Source organism: Sapajus apella, unplaced genomic scaffold, assembly GCF_009761245.1.
Source record: "Sapajus apella isolate SASKATOON/1434 unplaced genomic scaffold, GSC_monkey_1.0 scaffold133, whole genome shotgun sequence".
NCBI classification, from domain to species: domain Eukaryota; kingdom Metazoa; phylum Chordata; class Mammalia; order Primates; family Cebidae; genus Sapajus; species Sapajus apella.
In genome coordinates, this window is record NW_022437073.1 from 706,935 (window position 1) to 733,920 (window position 26,986).

Genomic DNA, 26,986 nt, shown 5'->3' on the forward strand with positions numbered 1-26,986 from the left:
ACCCCACCTCTACAGAACCTTCCTCACCTGCACAGCAGGTTTCCCTGCGCGGCTCCTTTAAGCCGAGCTACGCGCATGCGCACTGGCTGTAGAATGGGGGGGGGGAGTCGGGGGTTTCTGCTGACTCCGGTTTCCCGAGAGGCGTCGCTACTTCCGCTTTCTCGCCAGGGTCGCTCCTGCAGCCTCAGGCGTGAACCGAGATTTCTGAACTACTGGGCGGGAGCCAACGTCTCTTCTTCCTCCTGCTCCGGCGAAGGCTTTGTCGCTGTGGGCTGGGCCCCAGGGTGCCCCCCATGGCGGGGCCGCGGGTGGAAGTTGATGGCAGCATCATGGAAGGGGTGAGTGCAGAGCGAAGCGGCCGGGGCTGCAGCCAGACTAAGGAAGTGAGTTCTCACCACTGGTGTGCTTATGTCTATTCTCCCTGTACCCCACCCTTTGCAGGGCGGCCAAATTCTGAGAGTCTCTACGGCCTTGAGCTGTCTCCTGGGCCTCCCCTTGCGGGTGCAGAAGATCCGAGCCGGCCGGAGCACGCCAGGCCTGAGGTAAATCTGGCTGGCCGGGGAGTTGCGGCGTGGAGTTTGGGGATCCGGGGATCAGGCGGCCGGGCTGCTGGGCTGGGGCATCGGGAGTACGAGTGGTGGAACCCAGAAGGTCCCGGCTGCAGGGATGGGAGGGTCCGAGGCCGGGACGCTCTGCCTGGGCGGTGGCCTGGATTGTAAGGTCTTGAAAGCCTCGAGGGGATGAGTTTAGAAATGGTCTCGAGTTTTCTCTGTTTGGCTAAAATAGTCACATTTGCTAAAGAGCTATCTCTTATAATGTTTTCCCACTTCACCGGGCATTCCAAATATCCGAGTAGTACGTATGAGCGGGCAAGATATATAGGGCAGAAATGAGGCCAGAGGAAACCCTGTTTTTTAACCAGTGCATTCTGTGCTGCCGCTAGTTTTAGAATTTATAAAACAGGAAAGGATCCTGAGATGTGTTATTCCAGCTTTCATTCATACCTCCAGAGAGCTGTTACGACTAGAATTATCTATTGTGAAGAGGGAAACACCTTGACACTTGACCTTATTTCTTCTGTCTGGGTAGCTGGGCATGCCAACTAGTTGAGTTTCGGGTATATGCACCTGTTAGAAGAGGACTCAGGTTGAAGCCACACTGATTTCTTTGTATGTATTCTGTATTTATTACATTTTAATAAATCAGCGATCTCAGTTTCTTATCTACAGTTTTGAAATTACCAAAAGGCATTTGCTGATATGTATTAATGTTAATTGCCTTTGTCATAGTTATTTGCAGCCCTCCAGTTGATCAACAGGGGAATCCAATTCATTAGGCTGTAGGTGTTGTATTAGTAGGCCTGCCATAACAAAATACCACACACCAGAGATGGCTTAAACAACAGAAATTTATTTCCTCACAGTTCTGGAGCCTGGCAGTCCAAGATCAAGGTCTTGACAGGGTTGGTTTCCTCTGAGAGTCATGAGAAAAGGATCGGCTCCAGGCCTCTTTTTTTTGCTTCTTCACGTCGTGGTTCCTCTGTGCACCCTGCCCCTAGTGTCTCTGTATATGCTAATCTCTTTTTGTAAGGACACCAGTCAGATTATATAAGGGCCTACATTAATGGCCTCATTTTAACTTAATTATCTCTTTAAAGGATCTATCTCCAAATATAGTCACATTCTGAGATACTGAGGGTTAGGGTCTCAGCATATGAATTTTGAGGGAACATAGTTCAGCCCATACAGGCACCACAGATTATTCAGTCAAGTGCAAGGGAAACTGGTGGTGCTAAAGTAACTATTAGTTTTCTTCTTTTGCACACTTCTAATTTGCTACAGTATATCAGGATATGTATTTATAGCCACAAATAACTGGTCTGCAAGAAAGCCTTAAAATGATAACTACTAGCAGGTAGTCAAGGTGCATAAAAACCCAAAAGGAAGTTGACACTGAAGATGTGTGGCACTTACTGTGGTTAGACCTTGATGTTTTCTTGCCATTGCAGTTTTATAAATTTGTCATAAAATGTGGGGATATAGGCAGTCTGAATGCACACGTTTTGATGCAGTATTATGACCTGAAGGCCTCAACATTTATCTGGACTGGAAATGATTCGAGACTTGTGTGATGGGCAACTGGAGGGGGCAGAAATTGGCTCAACAGAAATAACCTTTACACCAGAGAAGATCAAAGGTGGAATCCACACAGCAGATACCAAGACAGCAGGGTATGTATCACTTACATTCCATTTAAGTAACTTAAGTCCAGGTTTTACCACATTCTGGGCAAGTTGCTTAATTTCTATGAGCTTGTTTTCCTACTTTTATGGTTTCTTTTTTTGAGACAGGGTATCCTTCTGTTGCCCAGGCTGGGGTGTGATAGTGCAATCACTGCTCACTGTAAGCTGTAACTCCTGGGCTCAACGGGTCCTCCCAGCTTAGCCTCCCGAGTAGCTGGGATCATCCATAGGCACACACCACCACACCCTACCTGGCCAATAAATACTTATTGAATTAATGAAATTCATTATTACTGATAGAGACTTCCCAGTTCAATATATAAGCATCATTGTGTAAGTGAGTTAAATAAAGATCCATGTTTTGGTAGGTAGGAGGCTATTTCGATTCCCTTTCAAACTACTTATTAATATGATTGCTTTCACTTAACTTTGGAAAAGGGAGATGATGGCTCATTTAGAAAACGACCAGGCCAGGTGCAGTGGCTCATGCGTATAATAACAGCACTTTGGGAGGCTGAGGTGGGTGGATCACTTGAGCTCGGGCATTTGCGACCAGGCTGGGCAATATGTCGAAACCCCATCTCTACAAAAAAAAAAAAATACAAAACTTAGCTAGGCATGGTGGCACATGCTGGTAGCCCCAGCTAGTTGGGAGGCTGAGGCTTAAGCCTCAGAGGTTGAAGTTGCAGTGAGCCGAGATTGTGCCACTCCACTCCAGCCTGGATGCCAGAAGACCCTGTCTCAAAAAAGAAAAAAAAAAAAAAAAGAAAATGGCCAAATACTTCACTTTATAAAATTATTCATGTTATATAACAATTTCTTGTGATTTTTCACATTATTTGACTGTAAGGACCAAACAGGCAAATAAACAAGGATTACTTCACTAAAACTTTTGCTTGTGAAATATTTAGCTATCAGTCTTTTTTTTGTCTCCCAGGCTGGAGTACAGTGGCACCATTATGGCTCACTGTAGCCTCAATCTCTTGTGTTCAGGCAACCTTCCCAAAGTGCTGAGACTACAGATGTGCACCACCATGCCTGGTTAATGTTTAAATTTTTTTTGTATCGATGGAGTTCCACTATGTTGCCCAGACTGGTTTCAAACTCTGGGCTGAAGTGATCATCCTGTCTCGGTCTCCTAAAGTGCTGGGATACAGGCATGAGCCTCCACACCTGGCCAAGCTATCAGTCTTCGTAAAATACTACTCTTATCTTTCCCCTTCTTCTTTTGTTTCTTTATTATACTTTAAGTTCTGGGGATGCAGGTTTGTTACATAGGTATACATTGCCATGGTGGTTTCCTGCACTGGTCATCTAGGTTTTAAGCCCTGCATGCATAAGGTATTTGTCCTAATTCTCTCCCTCCCCTTGTCCCCCATCCCCTGACAGGCCTTGGCCTGTGATGTTACTGTGATGTTCCCCTCCCTGTGTCAATGTGTTCTCATTGTTCAATTTCCATTTATGAGAGAGAACATTCAATGTTTGGTTTTCTGTTCCTGTGTTAGTTTGCTAAGAATGATGGTTTCCAGCTTCATCCATGTCCCTGCAAAGGACATGAACTCATTCTCTTTTATGGCTATGTAAAATATTATTCTATATCACGAACTCCACAATGATAGGAACTATATCTTAACTATATCTTCGTACCTGAAACAGTACCTTGTTGTATGATAGCAACTCATGTATAATCAATTCAGTATTTCTAGACCTTTACTGTTTTGAAAGCATTTTCACAAACTGCTAAGAATCCTTTTGTAAAACTTCTGAAGAAGGTTTTATTTTTAATTTTTTTCTTTTATACTGTTTTGTAATATAAAGAAAAGTATCAGAACTTTCCCAAGGTCACAAGCTAATGTGTTTAGTTGAAGATTCAGACCCAGGTTTGCTTATCATTTAAAGCTATTTTTTCCTGTGGTGAAATACTGTCTTTCTTTAAAATTCAGGATTTTACTATTCAGACACTGAAATGTTTTTTAACTAGAAATTCAATGACATATACCTGCCTTCACAGTTGTCTGTGCTTCAGTTGGTAGTGATGAACAATAATATAGCTTATTTAAGAGTCTGAAAATAAGATGTAGAAAAGAAAATGAAAATAAGCCTTTTCTGCCTTCTCCTTAGGAGTGTGTGCCTCTTGATGCAGGTCTCAATGCCATGTGTTCTCTTTGCTGCTTCATCATCAGAACTTCATCTGAAAGGTGGAACTAATGCCGAAATGGCACCACAGATTGATTATACAGTGATGGTAAGGGCTTTTGTTGTTGACAAACTGAGATGATCTCAAACATGCTTCTGAGTCTCCATTCTCTATTTAAATATATACTTTTTGTGTGTGTGTGACTTTCTTGTTTATCTCTTCATCGTGTCCTTTGTTGTTTTTGTTATCGAGATGGAGTCTTGCCCTGGTTCAAGTGATTCTCCTGTCAGCCTCCCGAGTACCTGGGATTACAGGTGCCCGCCACAGTGCCCCACTAATTTTTTGGTGTTTTTAGTAGAGACAGGGGTTTCACCGTCTTGGCCAGACTGGTCTTGAGCCCCTGACCTTGTGATCCACCCAATTCGGCCTCCCAGTGTGCTGGGATTATACTTGAGCCACCGCACCTGGCCCGTTTCTTTTCTTTTTTGGGACAGTGCTGTTGCCCAGTCTGGAGTACAGTTGCATGATCACAGCTCATTGCAGACTCAACCTCCTGGGCTCAAGCGATCCTCCTGCCTTGGCCTTCTGAGTAGCTGCGACTACAGGCAGACACCCAGCCAATTTTTATTTTAGTTTTTGTAGAGACAAGGTCTCACTGTGTTGCCCAGGCTAGTCTTGAACTCCTGAGCTGAAAGGATTCTCCCACCTCAGCATCCCAAATGTTTCTAGTTCTATTGCAGTAGAGTAATTATGTTTACTTTAGGTTTGTTGTTGTATCTTAGAATAGTGTTTGTAGTGAATTGTTTAAAAAACCTCAAGTGTAGGACTAGGCATGGTGGCTCATGCCTGTAATCCTAGCACTCTGGGGGGCTGAAGTAGGCAGATCACTTGAGCTCAGGAGTTCAAGACCAGCCTTAGCAACATGGTGAAATCTTGTCTCTGCAAAAATAAATAAACACACACACACACACACACACACACACACACACACACACACACAGGAAAATTAGCCAGGCATGGTGGTGCACACCTGTTCAAGCTACTCAGGATGCTGAGGTGGGAGGATCACTTGAGCCTGTGAAGTTGTGTCTGCCGTGAGCTATGTTGGCACTCCAGCCTGGGTGATAAAGCGAGACCCTGTCTTTAAAAAAACGAAACAAACAAAAAAACACATACTTCAAGTGTGATATAAATTATATCAATTGTGATATGTTATTTTATAAATACAAGAGTTGTGATTCGGAGGAAAACTCAGACTCTTTTTTTCCATTAAGCCCCTTCCATTCTAGGATCAAATTTTTAAAAATTATTAAAAAATCATGGCATTCTCATATAACTAGTGGCAGAGAAAAGTGGTATAGTCTTTTCTTCATCCGGATTTATTAAAGTATCATTATTTTCAATTGAATCCACCCTTCTTAACGTACGGTTCTGTGATGTTTGAGAGTGATTCACAGTTATGAACCATCTACCACAATCAAGATATAGAATAGTTCCGTTACTCTAAAAAGTTCCCTTATCCCTTTTTGTAATCAGTCCTGAGCCTCAGCCCCTGGCAACTACTGATCTGTTTTCTGTCATAGTTTTGCCTTTTGTTCAGAATGTCATATAAGGAATAATGCTCTATGTAGGCTTTGAATCTGGGTTTTTTGCTCACCATAATACATTTGAGATTCATCCTTGTTGTTTGTGTCTGCAATGAAAACTTAAGTTGTGTTTTGGTATATGGATGTACCAGTTTGCATAGCCATTCATCTGTTGAAGGGCATTTGGGTGTTTCCAGATTTTGGCAATTATAAATTAAGTTACTGTTAACATTTATATACAAGTTTTTGTATGATTGTACATTTTCATTTCTCTTGGGTAAATAGTAGTATTGCTGGGTTGTTATAATAAGCAAATGTCTAATTTTATAATAAATAGCCAGGTTGTTTTGGCTTCCAAAGTGGCTATATCATTTTGCATTGTTACCAATACTATGTGAGAGTTCCAACTGAAGCGGGCACAGTGGTGTGTGCCTATAGTCCCAGCTATTTAATACTTGGTAGGCTGAGGTGGGAGGATCTCTTGAGCTTAGAAGTTTGAGTCTAGTCTGGGTAACATAGTGAGACCCCATCTCTAAAATAAAAATAAACACCAGATAGAGGGTTCCAGCTTTTCTGTATCCTTCCTAGCGCTTGATATTCTCAGGTTTTTATTTTTTAAGTTTTTTTCTACCTTTTTTAAAAAAAAAGCAGGTTAATAATATGTATACCTCCTGTATACATAGGAGACAACCCAGAGGAATCAGTAGATCTCAAAGAGTTGCCTTAGACTTCAGGCTTAAGCACCATCTTTCTCTGAAATATTGCCATTCTGATAGGGTATAATCTTTTTAAACTCAGTACAATGGGATATATAATAAAAATTAATCGGCCGGGCGCGGTGGCTCAAGCCTGTAATCCCAGTACTTAGGGAGGCCGAGGCGGGTGGATCACGAGGTCAAGAGATCGAAACCATCCTGGTCAACATGGTGAAACCCCGTCTCTACTAAAAATACAAAAAATTAGCTGGGCATGGTGGCGCGTGCCTGTAATCCCAGCTACTCAGGAGGCTGAGGCAGGAGAATTGCCTGAACCCAGGAGGCGGAGGTTGCGGTGAGCCGAGATCGCGCCATTGCACTCCAGCCTGGGTAACAAGAGTGAAACTCCGTCTCAAAAAAAAAAAAAAAAAAAAATTAATCTCTCCTCACCTAGTTACTTCACTTCAAGGAAACTACTCCTAATTCAGTATCGCAAAATACAGCTAAAGATAAATGTTAAAGGTATTTGAACCAAGCATTATATACTATAATTATCATTGTATAAGATATATCATTGAATAATGAAAACTTGGAGAACAGTTAAGTAAATTATGCTAGGATGCCATGCAGTCATTCAGATATTATTTAGGAATAATTTTATGATGTCAGGAAAATGCTTATGTTTCTAATGTTAAAGCATTGTCTGTGGAATGAGATTTCAACTGTATAGAAAATTGATTCCCAGGCATCAGAGAGGTAAGAAAAAAAAATAAAAAAGAAAAAAAATTGAGAAGGCAGAATGGAATGCTCTTCACTAAAACCCCCTCATTTCTTATAATGTACTGTATTGAGATGCGTTAGGAAGTATTGCCCTTTGGTGTAGAATAACCACTGATATCAAGTATCCTAAGTTCCAATCTTTTTCTTTAGGTAGACTTGCACAGCTCTGATTAAATAAATGTTAAACTTTTAAATTTAGCTACATATCAGTTTTTTCATTTGAAAAAATAGAACTAGCCTACATATTCTTTTTTTTTTTTTTTTTTTTTTTTTTGAGACGGAGTTTCACTCTTGTTACCCAGGCTGGAGTGCAATGGCGCGATCTCGGCTCACCGCAGCCTCTGCCTCCTGGGTTCAGGCAATTCTCCTGCCTCAACCTCCTGAGTAGCTGGGATCACAGGCACACGCCACCATGCCCAGCTAATGTTTTGTATTTTTAGTAGAGACGGGGTTTCACCATGTTGACCAGGATGGTCTCGATCTCTTGACCTCGTGATCCACCCGCCTCGGCCTCCCAAAGTTCTGGGCATACAGGCTTGAGCCACCGCGCCCGGCTCCTACGTATTCTTATAACATCATTTACCTATAGCACCCAATTACCAGCCAGCAAAGCACTTTTGTTTAATAAATACAGTTGTTGAAGTCGTAAATATTGCTGATTAATCCAATGATAAAAACTGATTTTTTCAGGTTTTCAAGCCAATTGCTGAAAAATTTGGTTTCAAATTTAACTGTGACATTAAAACAAGGTAAGTTCCATATTTCTTAAATGTTATAATCGATTACTTATGCTAAAAATAGTGGAAAACTTAGACCCTTAGAGAACTGTTTTTCTGGTACCCACTTAATACATTACATCTCTTGTAAGAAGTAGTTGTACTTCATGCTTAAAAATAATGAATAGCAGGGGCATAGGGACGTCAGGGCGGCTACACATGTTGGTTATTTATTTCTTGGGAAAATATTTTCAAGGGAATTTTAACAATGAGGTACCCTCATATCTAATGTTATTGTATTCTCTTAAATGCTCACTGTGTGTGTATACAACTGGACTAGACACTAAGGGGTCATAAAAGGGATTGTATTCCACAATGCTATCAGAGGTATTTTCCTAAGAAACTATTGGGCATTCGAGTTATTTCTCTTTAAGGATTCAGTTCTACCACACAATAACTAGACCATGTTTTCTGGCATGGCATTTAAGTGCTTTGAAGTCTTGCACTAACATACTTTTCTAACTTCTTCATTCCTTTCCTCCTTTTGACATGTTATGTGTTCTAACAATATGATTGCTTGTTATTCCTTAAATATGCTTTGTGCCTTTGGACTTTTGTGTCTTTGTTCATGTTATTCTTCCCCTGCTCTCCCAAAAGTTAGAAATCCTGTTTTTTTCCAAGATGAAACTTGTAATTCTTTATGAACTCTGATAGTGCCTCAATCAGAACTCATATTTGCACCTATGTTGTAGCCTTTCTTACAGCCTGACTTGTATTCTAGTAGATAGTGCATGGAGCCATCTTCCTACCAGATGGTGAGCCCTTTGAGGGGAGGAGTACTGTCTTCTCACCATCTGATGTAGAATAAATGACACCAATTAATTGAATTAAAACTTTTTTAGTGTTTTGCTGCTTAAATATTCATCATATATTTATTTGAGTACTTACCAGGTGCCAGACATTGTTTTAGGCACAGAAAAATAGCAGGAAAAATATAGGTGAGCGTAGCCCTCAAGGAGCTTATATTCAACAGCACTGTCAAATAGAACTTTCCGAACTGAGGGAAATGTTCCATGTCTATGCTGTCCAATGTGGTAGTCCCTAGCCAAATGTGACTGCTGAGCACTTAAAATGTGGCTAGTGCAGCTGGAGAGCTGGTTTTTAAATTTTATTTAATTTTAATTGTTTCACACATCTCAAGGCTACCGTATTGTACGGTACAGACAATTTTTTTAATGTGTAAAATTTTGTGAAATATCAACCGAAAATATTTAGACCTTTCCATGGATTGCATGTTTGGATATCATTGACATGGCATTTTGTTGTAATGTAGAGCTTTATTTTTGTCATGCAGTTTATGTGGGCATTTGTTATACTTTTCATAGGGGATATTACCCGAAAGGGGGTGGTGAAGTGATTGTTCGAGTGTCACCAGTTAAACAATTGAACCCTATAAATTTAACTGACCGTGGCTATGTGACTAAGATATATGGAAGAGCTTTTGTTGCTGGTGTTTTGCCATTTAAAGTAAGTTGTTTAGATGTTCTTAGAAATAAAAATGTATGTATCTCTTCATAAGTATTATGTCAACTAAATTTTGATAATTATTGAGAAAACAACACTTTTTTAAAGAAAGAAATCATATTCTGTGGCAATATGGATGCAGCTGGAGGCCATTGTCCTAAGCAAATTACTGCAGGAACAGAAAACCAAATACCACATGTTCTGATAAGTGGAAGCTACACATTGACGACGTGTGGACATAAAGATGGGAACAGTAGACACTGGAGACTGCTAATGGGTGCAGGGTGGAAGCTGGGTGAGGGCTGAAACACTGTCAGGTACTGTGTTCATTACCTAGGTGATGGGATCATTCATATACCAGATCTCAGCAGCATGTAATTTACCTGTGTAACAAACCTGCACGTGTACCTTCCAAACCTAAAATAAAATATAATATAATATATATAAATGAATACATTAATTAACAAAAATAAAGTTAATTTGCATAAGCATTTTTAAAAATTCAGTGTTCTGTCTTGAAAAATTGTTATTAAATAATGCATGTGAAAGTTACCAATTATTTTATGTGTCTTTGAAGTCTTGAAAACAATTTTCCAAATAATCAGTAATTATTTTATTCTATTTTTCTGTCTTGCCAAAATAGGTAGCAAAAGATATGGCGGCGGCAGCAGTTAGATGCATCAGAAAGGAGATCAGGGATTTGTATGTTAACATCCAGTCTGTTCAGGAACCTAAAGACCAAGCATTTGGCAATGGAAATGGAATAATGTGAGACAATACTTTTCCCTACACGCTAGTTGAAAGCCCCGAAATAATTATCTCATTAAATTAAAGATTTGTAGGGTTTCTTGCTTAAGTTTATGGTTTTAAGAAGTTTCAATTTGTATTTTTAAGGATATTCCTACCTAAAACATCAATATAATAAATTAAGATAATTATTCTGAATGTTTTCTGAGGATGGCTTGCCTTTTGTTACATTGTAAGATTCCTTTCCCTTGTATAGTGAACTTTAATGGTTAAGCTAATCAGAAGTTAGGCTTTAAAGCTAGTCCTATGAGAATATTTCCAGTAGCATAAAATACTTCAAATGTGAAATCAGTTCACAAGGAAATATTAAATATAGCAAAGAGCTCTTTAAAAACAGACGATTATGTTAATCCAGTTAGGAGTTATAGATTTAAGTATTACTACAAATTCTTTAACTGACGTTTTTGAAATATAAAAGTACCATTTGTGGATATTTAAATTTCAAACCCTCTCATTCAGAATTTCCATTAAAAGATTTAAAGTGAATTCTTGCTCTACTTATAATACTATCTAAAAACCATAGAACAATATCTAAGTCCCTGCATAATGACCTTTTTATTTAAGATAATTCTGAAACCCTTTATAATACTGTGTGCCTGTGAAATGGTACCGCTTAGTGCTGATGACATGGCAACTTGTTGGGGTGCATGGTAGACATTTCTTACCTGCGAATTAGAATCTGATATGACTTCTCCTGGTCAAGAGGTAAAGAATACTAGTGGTCTGATTAAGATAGAGTATGTTAATCATGCCACTCTATATGAAGAATTTTTACTTTTGCAATTTGCTCTCCGGATTTAGTTCTGCCTATTTAATAGTCACTGTTCTCTTGTGTTATATTTGCATAAATTTAGAATATTTACAGTAAAGGTAGTAATAACTTTTTTTCTTGCATAGAATTATTGCTGAGACCTCTACTGGCTGTTTGTTTGCTGGATCATCGCTGGGTAAACGAGGTAAGATAAATTAAGGAGGTCCATAGTTACCAGTGCTACTGAAAAAATCTTTAATCTGTCAGGCTTGGAATGTTATAGAATGAGGATGACAAGCTTAAAAGGATGTAGTTAATTGATTCTCTTTTAGAGTCAATTATACTTTCAGACTTTCAGTCTTTCTCCTACCTTTATACTTTGAAAATTGTCAAAGCTATGGAAAAGGTGAATGACTAGTTCAACTAGTTATCCATACAGTCTTCTCCTAGATTCACTAGTTATGAACACTTAGTTCGTTGTGTATATTTCTGAACCATTTCAGTGTAAGTTGCAAGTGCCATGTCTCACCCCTGAGTGCTGCAGCATGTATGTCCAATGAACAATAACTATATAATCAAATATACCATTTTTGTACCTGAAGAATTTGTTATATTCTGACACACCACGTAGCTTCATACATAATGAATTATTTCCAAAATATTACTTAGAGCAATGTGGGATTTTTTTTGTGGGGGGAGCACATGGCATTTGTTTTTCAAGTCCCTTTATTCACTCTTTTAATACAGAATACTCCCATTACCTTTTTTTGTTCATTTCATGATATTGACATTTTTAAGAGTCTAGGCCATTTTCTCACAGAATTTCCCACAATTTAAATTGGTCCGAATGTCTCATGATATATTCAGATTAAACATTTTTATTAAGAATGCTACATAGGTGATTTTGTGTACATTCCACTGTGTCATGGCAGGGGGCACATGATGTTAGTTTCTCCTTTATTGGTGAGGTTCAGTGTGATCACCTGCATAAGGAGGTATGTCCTCCACATCTGTCTGCTATAAAGGTTCTTTTTACCTTTATAATAAACTAGTGATCCAAAATAATACTTTGAGGCCATCTGATTATCTAGTGGTTTTAACATCTATTGATGATTCTTCTCTGCATCAGTTATTTCATTGGTGACTTCAAATTTTGAATATTTTTGTGAAGGGGAAATTTGTTTAAGCCTTGGCATATTAGAGAGAGAAGATACATACATGCATCTGTTTGTTAGTAATTAAAGTTACTTTTACCAACCAGGCTACCTTTAGGTGAACTAGTTGTTTGTGTGGTCATTGATTGCTTTATTCCTACTTTGTAGCATCTTTAAAAATGCTTATCAAGCTGGACACGGTGGTACGCACCTGTAATCCCAGCACTTTGGGAGGCTGAGGTGGGAGGATCACTGAGACCAGAAGTTTAAGACTATCCTGGGCAATGTAGTGAGACTGTATCTTTGCAAAATAAATAAATAAAAATGTTTACCCTAGCTATGCTGTTTAGCCACATTGTTACTACTGAATACAAAATAAAACTTAGGAATTCTTCAGTTTGCTCAATTGGTAAATCTAGAACTAGTTGGTCATCAAATCTGATGAAGGAATAAATAAAATCACCATTTCCAGTTGAACTCACATAAATGAATTCTGTCTAAAACTGTGCTATTCAAAATGTTGTTGGCAGACAGGCAAACTTGTCAGCATCAACTGGGAGTTTATTAGAAATACAGATTTTGGGGCCTACCTCAGACATATTGAATTAAAATCTGTGGGAGTGGGGCCCAGGCATCCATTTTAACGAACTTTCCAGGTACTTTTAATGTATACAGAAGTTTGAGAAATAGTGATCTAAAATATATATTTAGTTTATACTAAATACATATTAGGTGCAGTGTGGATATTGAGCCACTCCATGCTCTATCTACAACAGTCTTTAGAATCAAAGAGAATACAAAAATAAAACGGAGAGTAGGAGCAGACATATTACAAGTAATGAGTACTTAGTAGGCATTGGGAGAAGTGTGAGTTTGTTTATATTACTGGTTACCACAATGTGCTGGGTACTGTGTACTAGGGATTCGGAAGTGACAGCTGTGATTCCTGCCTCCTGGCTTATTCTGGCAGAAGAAACAGACCAGTTCTATGATAGTGATATTCCCAGGGTACCAGAGGAACATAGAAGAAAAGTGAATCCTTCTGGGGACTAATTAACCCCAAATCTGGCTTCTGCCATTTAATGGTCCTCCAGCACCTTCTGTGGGTAAAAGAAGTTAGCTGGACAGAAAAGTAAGAGCTAAGGAGGAAGGATAAAGTAATTTGACATAAAAAGTATTCTGGGTGAGGTGGCATGCAGCTGTAGTCCAAGCTACTTGGGAGGCTGAAACAGGATAATTGCTTGCACCAGGAGTTTGACAACAGCCTGGCCAACATGGTGAGATCCCATCTCTTTAAAAAGTTGTTGTTTTTTTTAAAATTAGCCCCATATGGTGGCTCACACCTATAGTCTCAGCTGCTTAGGAGGCTGAAGCAGCAGGATTGCTTGAGCCTAAGAAATTCAAGGCTGCAGTGAGCTATGATTTCCAGCTTGGATAACAGAGTGAGACTGTGTCTCAAAACAAAAAACGAAAACAGTGGTCTGTATTTGAGTGAGCAACTGCAAGTGTATAGATAGGTAGGTAGGTAGGTAGGTATATAGGTATAGGTCTGGGTAGGGGACTGAAGAGAGATGACAACAAAAAGGTCGACAGGCCAGATTCTGAAAGGCTATAGGTTATATCTAGGAGTTTACATTTCATCCTGAAATACGAAGTTTTTAGGGAGGAATGTGATATAAGATTTTTTGAAAGATAATTTAGAGAATTAGAGGAAAGCCTTACTGGAGGCAGGAAGATAAGAGTTCATTACAATTCAGGTCGGAATGGTAAGGGCCTGCACCAAGGACTGCTGGGATAGAGAGGTGAGTACTGATAAAAGGGCATCTGCAAAGGCGAATGGACAATATTTGGTGGCCAGTTGTATATTGGAAGTGAGGAAGGCAGTGTAAAGAATGACCTAGATGTCTGGCTTAGGTAACTGGATATATTTACCTCTTGCGAATATAGGGGGCAGAGTTAGTTTGCCAGGTAGAGATAATTTTAGATATGCTGCATTGAGATTGATTGTAAAAGGGTCATTATCAGTAATAAATGGAATTTTTTTACGGGGCCTGAAAAAATTTTTCTGATAATTTGTTAGTATTTTTTTCTCACTTTGTCACATGAAACAACTTGTACTTTGAAGTTGTCTTTGAATAAAACACTTGTAGAGTGCACAGTACTTATTTTAGACTTAAGGTGGTAGGATAGAATAGAAGAGAGAACAACATACTTGCTGAGATTGACTGATTCCTGCTGGTATCCTTCCTTGTTTCTTATCATGCACATCAGTCAAATGAAATATTGTTAGCAAATGCAAAAATAACTTCTGGTCTTCTCAGTCTAGCTTGTCTATATATTAAGGTTCTCAGAGAGAATGTCATGACTTCCATTATCCAGATCTCCTTTCATTTCTAATTTAAATTAACTAGTAAACTACTGGATTTAGGGGCTGGGTATGGTGGCTCATGCCTGTAATCCCAGCTCTTTGGGAGGCCAAGGTGAGCAGATCACTTAGGCCCAATTGCCCAAGACCAATCTGGGTAACATGGCAAAACCCTATCTCTACAAAAAATACAAAAATTACCTGAGCATGGTGGCATGTGCTTGTAGTCCCAGCTACTCCAAAGGCTGAGGCAGGAGGTGGGAAGATCACTTGAGCCCAGGAGGTCGAGGTTACAGTGAGCTGAGATCATGCCACTGCACTTTAGTCTGGGTGACAGAGCAATACCCTGTCTCAAAAAACAAAACAAAACTACTGGACCTTGAATCCTAATGTCTTAGAGTTATCACCATAAGGAACATTGGCTGCTTGTCAATACCACCATAGATGGGTAGAGGCAGGAAGTTGTAACTAGTAATGCCTTTATCATTGTCTCAGTTACTAAAACTATTTTGATCTTAGTTTCCTTATTTGTTAAGCAAGAAGATTAGCCTGGAGAATCTCTAAAATCTTTCTAGCTACAACATTCTTCAGTTTTGTTTTAAAAAGGTGAGGTTTTGTTTTGTCTGAGAAACTCTTGCTGTTTTAGATTGAGGCAGTGGGTTATGATAGAGAGCACTAAACTGAGAGTGAGGAGAACTAAATTTTAGTCCCATGTCCTGCCATTATCATGCGTAGTGACTGGGCTTTCCTTATCTGAAAAATGATATTAGACCATGATCATGATCTATGATCCCTTCCAACTTTAGGTGATTGCCTTATAGACAAAATGTGTTTTGTCTTTCCGTTGTTGAATATCTGTGTGATCTTTCCTTACTCTCGTCTTGCAGTTATATTCTTTACTATGGGAGCAAAATAATTTGCTAAAATGAATTGTGCCTCTGGTTAATCAATCTCTATTTTCTTTGTATAGAAATTGGCACATAAGCAAGCACCTTCCTTCCCTCCCTCAGTGTATGTGGTAATTCAGGGCATCTCACTGTTTTTTGTTTGTTTGCTTGTTTGTTTTTGTTTTTAGATGGGATCTTGCTGAGTCGCCCAGGCTGGAGTGCAGTGGAGCAATCTTGGCTCACTGCAGCCTCTGCCTCCTGGGTTCAAGCAATTGTCCACCTCATCCTCCCAGGTAGCTGGGATTACAAGCATATACCACTGCTCCCAACTAGTTTTTGTATTCTTAGTAGAGACAGGGTTTCACAATGTTTGCCAGGCTGGTCTCAAACTCCTGACCTCAAGTGATCTGCCTCCTAAGGTGCTGGGATTACGGGCATGAGCCATTGTGCCAGCCTCATGGCATCTCTCTGATGTCCCAAAACAAGTCCTTGAGACCTTTGTTTAAAAACATCCAAAATGTCAGAAGATTGGCAATTAGTTAGAAGCATTAAGATTTCAGAAGAAATTCGGATTTTGCTTTTGGGGTATATAATACTAATAAGAAAAATTATCATATTTTCTGTATTATGTTTAGTTGCTACAGACTGCTAGTAATGGCGGTTAGTAATGTTGAATCATTCATGCTGTTACTATCAAGGTCGCTGTGTAGAAAGGAGTGTGAATGGTGCTGAGGAATTCTTTGCTACATGGCAGAAGACTTTAGTGTGCCTGCTGTTTTCTAGTACTACAAACCTAGAAGTTCTTTCCTTTTCCTTTACATCCTCCATCCCAATTTTAGCTGTTTTTCAAGGACTCAAGTCCTTCATGCTTTATGAAACCTCAAATTATTGTAGAGCTTATTTAATCTCTTACTTTTCTGAACTCCGGTCGGGTATATAGTTTATACCATAGAGTTAGCACTTAATTATCCTCTAATTCTCTAATATATGTGTATTTTTTAAATGCCTCCTTAGCAAATGATCTGGCTTTTGTTACTTAGCATGGTAGGTGAATAGTGGGTATGCAGTACTCCTACAGGTTGAGCATTCCTAATCCAAAAATCTAAAATCTGAAATGTTCCAAAATCAGAAGCTTTTCAAGTGCCAGTATGCCACAAAACTTTGTTTTATGCACAAAATCATTTAAAACATTTTATGAGGTTGCCTTCAAGCTATGTGTATAAAGTATGTATGAAACATTAATGAATTTCATGTTTGTTTATTATGTATTTATTGAGATGGGATTCTCACTCTGTTACCTAAGCTAGAGTGCAGTGGTGCGATCTTGGCTCACTACAAGCTCTGCCTCCTGAGCTCGAGACATCTTGCCACAGACTCCCGAGTAGCTGGAACTATTAGTGTGCACCACCATGCCTGGCTATTTTGGTAGAGACAGAGTTTTGCCATGTTGCCCAGGCTGGTCCTTAACTCCTGTACCAAGCTATCTGCCTCCCTCTGCCTCCCAAAATGCTGGGATTACAGGCGTGAGCCACCATGCTTAGCTGAATTTCATGTGTAGACTTGGGTCCCATCCCCAAGCTATCTCATTATGTATATCCAAATATTCCTATTTTGTTGTTGTTGTTGTTGTTAATTTTGATACAGAATCTTGTGTCACCCAGGTTGGAGTACAATGGTAGGACCTCGGCTCACCACAACCTCCGTCTCCCAGGTTCAAGAGATTCTTATGCCTCAGCCTCCTGAGTAGCTAAAACTACAATTGCACACAACCATGCCAGGCTAATTTTTGTATTTTCAGGAGAGATGGGATTTCACCACGTTGGCCAAGCTGGTCTCAAATTCCTGATCTCGAGTGATCTGTCCACCTCAGCCTCCCAACCTGCTGGGATTACAGGCATGAGCCACCGTGCCTGGCCCAGATATTCCAAAATTTTTTAAAAATCCAAAATCTGAAACCTTCCAGTCCCAAACATTTTGGATAAGGGGTACTCAACCTGTGTTATTATTAATAGCTTTTTATATACTAGTCTGGGTAAGAGATATTTTATAAATATTATCTCTAATTTTTATAAGAACTTTTCAGCTTAGTTATTATTATCATCTCCATCTTCTAGAAGAGGAAATGGCAGTGGCTAACAAGAAGTCAGGATTCATAGCACATGGTTCAAACCATTTCATTCAGTCACGTAAATACCTGACCAATTGATAATATAAAGGGAGTAATTTAATGTATTATTATGACCACTGTAAAGAAAAATAGAGTTTTTGGGTGTGGTGGCTCCTGCCTGGAATTCTAACACTTTGGGAGGCTGAAGCGGGAAAATCACTTGAGTTCGGGAGTTTGAGACCAGTCTGGGCAACATAGTGAGACCTCGTCTCTTAAAAAAAAAAAAAAAAAAAAAAGGGAAAAAAGAAAACAAGAGAAATAGAGTTAGAATTCTAAATCAAGTAAATTAGATATTCAAGTAAATTTGCAAATATGAAACAGAAACAAAACTAACCACATTTTCACTTTTTATAAGAGGTTTTGATTTACAGCCCAAAATTTTTTAAATACCTTAAAATAATAATGTGGCATTCTACTACTTCTGACAGACTTGTTTTGTATTCAGTATTGTACCAAAGATTTGGGATATGTATGGAGAGATAGGAAGTAGGGCAAGAGGGTAAATATTCTGACTTATATTTAAAATAAGCTAATACCTGTTCAAATCTCAGAGGAAGTAAAACTAAAATATTTGATCTGATAATGTTATATGCTCTTACATAAAATGTAATTTCCTGACTTCCAATTTTTTTTATTTATTTCTTATTTTATTTTATTTTATTTATTTTTTTTTTTTGAGACAGAGTCTCACTCTGTCACCTAGGCTAGACTGCAGTGGCGCAATCTTGGCTCACTGCAACCTCCACCTCCCAGGTTCAAGTGATTCTCTTGCCTCAGCCTGCGGAGTAATTGGCATTACAGGCGTGCACCACCATGCTAATTTTTGCATTTTTTTTTGCCATGTTGGCCAGACTGGTCTCAAACTCCTGACCTCAAGTGATCCACCTGCTTCAGCCTCCCAAAGTACTGTGATTACTGGCGTGAGCCACTGTACCCAGCCAAACTCTTTAATTCTTTTGGGATTACCTGCAGACTAATTGTAACACGCATGCTTTTCTGAGATTTGGAAAGGGAGTTTGTTTATTTCTTTGTTTGTTTGGTAGATGGCATCTCTCTATGTTGCCCAGGCCAGCTGTCAACTCCTGGCCTCAAGTGATCCTCACACCTCAAGCGTCCCAAAGTTCTGGGATTACAGGAATGAGCCACCATGCCTGCCTGCAGGTTTTAAATTTTGAAATTGAGGCATAGCATTATAGGGTTGTAGCTTCTTTGTAAACTGGCTTTATAAATTAGTACATTTTAAATAGGACCAATGCAGCCTATATTTTCCTCCACTCGTACGTTTAAAGGTATAAGACATTTGCATATCCCAAACACTCAGAATATTAAATAACTAAAAATCTTACTCTAAAAGGTGCACTGAGTGGATCGGAGGCCTTAAAGTTGTATACCAGTGCTAACTGGATGTATCAAACTTTTTGTCTCTTAGTAATTAATTTAGTTTTTTTTTTTTTAATGTTGTGCTTATCTTAAGGTGTAAATGCAGACAAAGTTGGAATTGAAGCTGCTGAAATGCTATTAGCAAATCTTAGACATGGTGGTACTGTGGATGAGTATCTGCAAGACCAGGTAATGAAACATTTAGGTGAAAAATCCTCTAAACTGTTAGATTGAATGTGTAGTAATTAGATTGAATATCAATTTTAATAATTGACTTTCAGACACCAATTAACAAGTCCTACTTCAATATTTTTAAAAAATATTCTGGAATTTGTATTCCTCAAATTTCAGCCCTCATTTTACTTGACCTGTCTACAGCATTTTGCACAATTGATCACCCCTTACTTCTTGAAGTCTTGTCTGCCCTCGGTTTCCGAAATACTGTTATCTTACCTCACTGGCCATACATTCTAGTCTCCTTTGCTAGTTCATTGTTGTTTTCATCTTTTTGACAACTTTTTTTTTTTTTTTTTTTTTGGTAGAGACAGAATCTTGCTGTATTGCCGAGGCTGGTCTCGAACTCCTGGCCTCAAGTAATCCTCCTGCCTCAGCCTCCTGAGTAGCTAGGCCTACAGGCACATGTTATCATGCCTAGCTAATTTAAAACTTTTTTTTTTTTTTTTTCTACTTTTTATAGAGATGAGGTATCAGTATGTTGACCAGGCCGATCTTAAAGTCTGGTGCCCAGGTGATCCTCCCACTTTGGCCTCCCAGAGTTTTGGGATTAAGGGCATGAGCCACTGTGCCCAACCAACTTCTAAATTTTGATGAGCCCCTGGACTTCAGCTTATGCTTGTTTTCTTTTTCTGAGTTACTTCCTTTCTTAGTTTGTCCAGTCTCGTGGCTTAAGTATCATCTTTATGCTGACAGTTTCCACATTTATATCCAAAGCCCAGGCTTTTCTCCTTAACCCCTTTCTCGTTATATCCCCTATGCCTGTCAACACGTCCACTTGGACCTGTCACAGACCTCTCAGACTTAGCACGCTCACTCACAGTGAGAAATGATAATGAATATTTCCAAATACCTTTTTTATGGTCTGTTATCATTACAGATTTTCCTTTCTACCATACTTTTATCTCCTTAATCCCAAATCAGTAGTGCCCACATTTAGAAATATATTCCTCAAGATTTCTTGACCTGTTCCTTAAGACAGTTTCTGTTATTTCTAGTCTCTTCCTTGTCCACATCTACTTTAAACTTCCAGTATTAGTCCGTTTATTCAGCTCTTAAAATTTAATTTTAGAGAGTAGAATAAACACCATATTATATATACCAACTTGCAGAGATACTTGGTCTAAGTGTATATATTAATGTTCTATATTTTACTTATGAATATTAATTTTAAAAATTTTATGTTGAGAGCTGCTACCCAAACCTTTTTGTATACTCACAGACTTAGGGTAACATGGGTTTTCTGTCATCTTCCGAGGACTTCTGGAAAACTAAAGAAACAGAAAATTTTTTTTTAGCAATTTTTATTTCTAGTAGTATTTTTATTATGGGCAGCATTGGAATTAGAAATTCAAATGTGAATAAATGTGTGAGATTTTTCTTTGTTCTTTTTTAAATAGCTGATTGTTTTCATGGCATTAGCCAATGGAGTTTCCAGAATAAAAACAGGACCAGTTACACTCCATACACAAACAGCTATACATTTTGCTGAACAAATAGCAAAGGTGAGTATTCTATCAGAAAAAGAAATTGATATTTTGATTTTTTTTTTTTTTTTGAGACAGAGTGTCACTCTGTCACCCAGGCTGGAATGCAATGGCGTGGTCTCGGCTCACTGTAATCTCTGCCTCTGAGGTTCAAGCGATTCCCCTACCTCAGCTTCCCGAGTAGCTGGGATTATAGGCGTGTGCCACCATACCTGGCTAATTTTTATATTTTTAGTAGAGATGGGGTTTCACTATGTTGGCCAGGCTGGATATTTTGATTTTTATTTTAGTCAATTTTGGGTTAAATTTTAATAAATAGGAAACTTAATAGTAATCATAATTGCTTTCACTCACTGTTTTCCTGTGTGGCAGGCACTGAGCTAATTTAGCAATTTATCTGAACTGTCTTACTCAGCATAACTATTGTAGGTGGCTGTTTATTATTATTCCCATTATATAAATGAGCAAAGTGAGGCAGAGAGATTCGTTAAATTGTTCAAGGCCACATGGATTTTTAGTGGCAGAGCTGGGCTTTGAGCAAATCTGGGAAAGCATATTTCAGAGCCCATGTTATAATTACTGCGGTACTGCCTTAGAGAGTAAGTAAAGATGTTTTGTTGTAAACTATGGTATCAAATCACAAGGGATTCATAGTTGGCTATAAAATATATTTATATAAAATTTTAGACATTTTATTTTCTTGATTCTATTGGTAGAATAGAATATTTGTTGAATATTCATCAGTCCTCTGATATTTAGTAGAGTTGTCACACAGTTTTTAATGAAGAAGGATTTAGGACATTGTATGAGCTTATATCCTACAGGATTCTTTTTTTTGTTTTTTTTTTTTTTGAGAAAAGGTCTCGCTCTGTTGCCGAGGCTGAAGTGCAATGGCACAATTTCGGCTCACTGCAACCTCTGCCTCCCAGGCTCAAGAGATTCTCCTGCCTCAGCCTCCCAAGTAGCTGGAACTATAGGCTCAGGCCACCACACCTGGCTAATTTTTGTATTTTTTTTGTAGAGACGGGGTTTTGCCATGTTGCTCAGGCTGTTCTCAAACTCCTGAACTCAGGTGATCCACCTGCCTTGGCCTCCCAAAGTGCTGGGATTACAGGTGTGAGCCACTGTACCTGGCCTGGATTGTTAATTTAAATAAACAATATATTTCATCAGGAAATTAATTTATTTATAGGAAACAGAGAGGAAAAGCCTTCTCATAATTTCCCCTTGCCAGTAAAACCACTATTGATATTTAGGTGTTTTCCTCTTCTCCTAAATTGTTTCTCTTTGCATTTTTTGCAGTTAATGCATACAGCTTCATTTCTTGCTTCTTTCAGTAACATGTAGCATATTTCCCATTTTGCTTTTTCTTTATAATGTAATTTTATAAAGAAATATAAAATTTATAATTCAATTTTATGAGGGAAGGTGCTAATCTTAAACATTTTTATTATTGAGACAGGATCTTACACTGTTGCCCAGGTTGGAGTGCAGTGGCACAAACCTCCTGGGCTCTCAAGTGATCCTCCCACCTCAGCCTCCCAAATAGCTGGTACTACAGGTGCATGCCACCACATCTGGCTAGCTTTTTGATGTTTTGTAGAGATGGGGTCTTGCCACATTTCCTAGGCTGGTCTATAGACTCCTGGGCTCAAGCGATCCTTCCGCCTTGATCTCCCAAGTGCTGGCCAGCATGCCCAGCCCTAATCTTAAGCATTTTTAAAAATGACAAAAGTAATATATACTAATTTAAAAAAATCAAGCATTACGGAAGTGTCCCAAACACAAAACCACTGTTGTTGCCCTATACCTATTTATATGATTCTTTTTCTGTTTCTTTTTTCTTAAGATAGAGTCTTGCTCTGTTAGCCTAGGTTGGAGTGCAGTGGCACGATCTTGGCTCACAGCAACCTCTGCCTCGCAGGTTCAAGCAATTCTTATGACTCAGCCTCCAGAGTAGCTGGGATTACATGCATGTGCCACCACATCCAGCTAATTTTTGTGTTTTTTAGTAGAGACAGGGTTTCACTATGTTGGCTAGGCTGGTCTCAAACTCCTGGCCTTTTTTTTTTTTTCCCCCTCCTTTTAGGAGACAGGGTCTTGCTCTGTTGCCCAGGCTGGATTGTAGTGGCAGTATCATAGCTCACTGTAGTCTTGAACTCCTGGGCTCATGTGATCCTTTCACCTCAGCCTCTCAATTAGCTAGGACTGCAGGTGTGAACTACCATGCCCTGCTAATTTTTTTGTTTGTTTGTTTTTTGAGAGATGGGTTCTCCCTCTGTTGCCCAGGCTGGTCCTGAACTGGGCTCAAGCGATTCTCCCACCTCAGCTTTCTAAAGTGCCGTGATTACAGCTGTAAGCTGCTGCACCCAGTTTGATTCTTAATAATATATAATCTTATTGTTATTAAGAAGCATAGATAAGTTTTTGTTAAATTGTAGGGAAGACTGATGGGAATTAAAGGCAAGTATATTTGATGTGTTAACTCTTTTTTCTTTTTTTGTTATTCTACTTATGCTGTATTTATAACTATTACTTATCTGTCTCTCCTTATAGATTGATCTCCTTAATAGCAGAGATCAAGTTTCATTCATTATATTCTTTTCTTTTTACAGTACTTTACATAGAGTAGACACTTATTTGTTATTTGAAATGTATACATGATGGAAAGTGCTGTGAACCTGAGTGTATAGCTCATATCTTACTCAGCTTTGTTGTGTATAACTTGGTGAGTTGGGGCAAGTTTCTTATCTTTCTTTGTCTCAATGCAGATAGTTATCTGTAAAATGAGAATTAAGCTAGATAGGCCTGCTATGATCCTTTCAGGTCTACATACTTGTAGTTTTAAGTAGGCTTATGTAGAGGCTAGAAATGATTTTCATAGCTGTTACTTGTGTTTTATATTTATATAATGTTTTTAATTTGAAAAATATATAAATGAATACATATATATATACTTAAATAATTTGGTTATCTAGCTCAGAATTCAGCATTTATTCATTCAACAGTAATTTCAGATGTTCACTGTGGGCCGGGCGCGGTGGCTCAAGCCTGTAATCCCAGCACTTTGGGAGGCCGAGGCGGGTGGATCACGAGGTCAAGAGATCGAGACCATCCTGGTCAACATGGTGAAACCCTGTCTCTACTAAAAAACTACAAAAAAATTAGCTGGGCATGGTGGCGCGTGCCTGTAATCCCAGGTACTCAGGAGGCTGAGGCAGGAGAATTGCCTGAACCCAGGAGGCGGAGGTTGCGGTGAGCCGAGATCGCGCCATTGCACTCCAGCCTGGGTAACAAGAGCGAAACTCTGTCTCAAAACCAAAAACAAAAACAAAAACAGATGTTCACTGTGTGTCAGTAATTACCACTGCTGTAATGCTGAAAGTGAAAGAATTTTTGGACATTACTATTCATTCAGTAAGACCCCAGAGTAATGGTTTCCAAACTGTACTTCCAAGAATCCTAAGATATTACACATATTTGAAATTCTTTTGCCACAAATTCAACCAACCTATTTTATTGTTTTGACTTTTTTTTTAAGACGTTGATGGGAATTGTGGGGAGTCTTCCTCTGTTGCCCAGGCTGGCCTTCCAAACTGAGCTCAAGTGATCCTCCCACCTCAGAATAGCTGGGATTATAGATGTGCACCACTGCACCTGGCTAGTAGTTTTGATACTAAATTTAGTTTTGTTAAAATGAATCACATTTGCTTTAAAAATCATGTTTTCAAAATACAGTTATATAGGCCAGGCACAATGGCCCATGCTTGTAATTCCAACACTTTGGGAGGCTGATGCCAGAGGATCACTTCAGCCTAGGAGTTTGAGACCAACCTGGGCAACAAAGTGAGACCTTGTTTCTACAACAAAATAAAAAATTAGCTGGCATGGTGAGGTGTGCCTGTGGTCCCGGCTACACTGGAGGCTGAGGCAGGAGGATCTCTTGAACCCAGGAAGTCAAGGCTACGGTGAGCCATGTTCACGCCACTGCACTGCAGCCTGGGTGCCAGAGCAAGAGCCTGTCTCCAAAACAGCAGCAAAAAATAACCAAAATACAATGATACAGACAAAATATTTTAGGCCAACTTTAGTTACCAATTTAAAAATGTGCTGTTAGGCCCGGCGCGGTGGCTCAAGCCTGTAATCCCAGCACTTTGGGAGGCAGAGGCGGGTGGATCACGAGGTCAAGAGATCGAGACCATCCTGGTCAACATGGTGAAACCCTGTCTCTACTAAAAATACAAAAAATTAGCTGGGCATGGTGGCGTGTGCCTGTAATCCCAGCTACTCAGGAGGCTGAGGCAGGAGAATTGCCTGAACCCAGGAGGCGGAGGTTGCAGTGAGCCGAGATCGCGCCATTGCACTCCAGCCTGGGTAACAAGAGCGAAACTCTGTCTCAAAAAAAAAAAAAAAAAAAAAAAAATGTGCTGTTAAACCCATTACATTAAAGATGAAGGAAGATGTTAATCACCACCACCCCTCCTCCTCACATACCTTCTCTGAACTGGATCTTTTGAACAATATATTTAGGGAATTAAATTTGTAAGAAAAAAATGTAAAGAAATTAAAGGGTAATTTGTTACTTGACAAGATAAAAGTAGAAACGTTTTAGAAAAATTTTAGGGCTTAGGGAATACAGTTGCATTATCATTACCAGTTGAGGTTTCAAAATGGATATTTACCTAAGCTGGACATCTGAGCGTTCTAATTCAGTGTGTATGGAAGGGGCCCAGGCATATATATTTGGACAAAACTCGACAGGTATATACCTCTGAACAAGAACCATGGGTGTGCAAAATGTGTTGTCTTTAGGCTATTGGATTTCTCAGGAATCATTTGATCTTTGTGTCTCTAGATTTTTCAGTAAAATGGGCTTGACATTAACTCTCTGCCTACATAATTTGGAATTGCGGGCTCTTTCCTTCATCTCTCTTCGTATTACTTATATACTCTTCTGATTTCAGGCTAAATTTATTGTGAAGAAATCAGAAGATGAAGAAGATGCCTCTAAAGATACTTATATTATTGAATGTCAAGGAATTGGGATGACAAATCCAAATCTATAGAGTATTCACCTCTTAAATGATACCTCATTGATGTATTGCACTATTTCATAAGCACTATAAAATAATAACTAGGAAGTAACTTATTAAAGGATCTGACTTAAATTTGAAGATGAAGTACAGTGTTCTAGGTTTGCTGAGAATGCTTCATCACATTAATCTCACTTTGAATATCTCCTGAGAGATGGACAATGAAATATCAGTTGGTGGATATGTGTGATAGCTGATTTCAATACTGAAGTATTGAAATAAAATATTCTTTACACCTGAAGTAAATATGTTTTTCTTTTTATGTAATAAGTCGGAGATATAGATTTGATCTGTAACTTGGGTATAATTTTAATCTCTGCTGAAATCACATCTAATGTATAATGAGGCAACTTTATATTAATGTACTTGGTGTGTCAACAATAACTTTTTTTTTCTTTTTGAGATGGAGTCCCACTCTGTTGCGCAGGCTAGTGCCATGATCTCGGCTCACTGCAACCTCTGCCTCCTGGGTTCAAGTGATTCTCCTGTCTCAGTCTCCTGAGTAGCTGGGATTACAGACACATGCCACCACGCCCAGCTAATTTTTGTATTTTTAGTAGAGACGGGGTTTCACCATTATGGTCAGGCTGGTCTTGAACTCCTGACCTCATGATACGCCCGTCTTGGCCTCCCAAAGTGCTGGGATTACAGGCATGAGCCACTATCCTGGCAGCAATAACACTTAGTAGGCATTGTCTCATTCTAATAATATATATCTTCTACCTAGCAGATTCTTTGTAAATATTTATTGAATTTGAATCTGTTAAATATGTTTTGGAAGCCAAACAATTGAGAGAAGTAAAATTTTAACGCTAGTAGGTTTTGCAAATTCATCCCCAGATATATATTTGTTTGGCTTGTGGTATTAACAAATAACTGAGTGTTTTTCAAATGATGTGCTTTTATCATGCTCTGTTATCTTACACCCAACATGCTGCCACATTTAGATGTTGTCCTTTTCCTGGTAGCAGTTGAGTTTAT

General features: G+C 38.9%; 1 protein-coding gene across 3 annotated transcripts; it reads left to right on the plus strand.

Moving 5' to 3' along the window:
• Window positions 1-76: 76 nt before the first annotated feature.
• RTCA (RNA 3'-terminal phosphate cyclase) lies at window positions 77-26,246 on the plus strand. 3 transcript variants are annotated; one of them, XM_032262956.1, is made up of 11 exons: window positions 77-338; window positions 442-542; window positions 2,087-2,230; window positions 4,364-4,487; window positions 8,131-8,189; window positions 9,542-9,683; window positions 10,324-10,448; window positions 11,385-11,443; window positions 19,286-19,380; window positions 20,826-20,930; window positions 25,877-26,246. In XM_032262956.1, the coding sequence occupies exons 1-11, from the start codon at window positions 294-296 to the stop codon at window positions 25,976-25,978; spliced, it is 1,101 nt and encodes a 366-aa protein (XP_032118847.1). In that variant the 5' UTR covers window positions 77-293; the 3' UTR covers window positions 25,979-26,246. The 3 variants fall into 3 exon arrangements, with proteins under 3 accessions (XP_032118847.1, XP_032118848.1, XP_032118849.1); XM_032262958.1 differs by having other exon boundaries at window positions 105-338; window positions 2,072-2,230; XM_032262957.1 differs by lacking the exon at window positions 20,826-20,930.
• Window positions 26,247-26,986: the final 740 nt, after the last annotated feature.

What these genes read in the sequence shown, in the direction of transcription:
- RTCA (XM_032262956.1), top strand. Translation starts at nt 294, where the DNA reads ATGGCGGGGCCGCGGGTGGAAGTTGATGGCAGCATCATGGAAGGG. An exon ending in ATGGCAGCATCATGGAAGGG is followed by an intron (nt 339 to 441) that starts GTGAGTGCAGAG and finishes CACCCTTTGCAG; the next exon opens with GGCGGCCAAATTCTGAGAGT. An exon ending in GGCAATGGAAATGGAATAAT is followed by an intron (nt 10,449 to 11,384) that starts GTGAGACAATAC and finishes TTTCTTGCATAG; the next exon opens with AATTATTGCTGAGACCTCTA.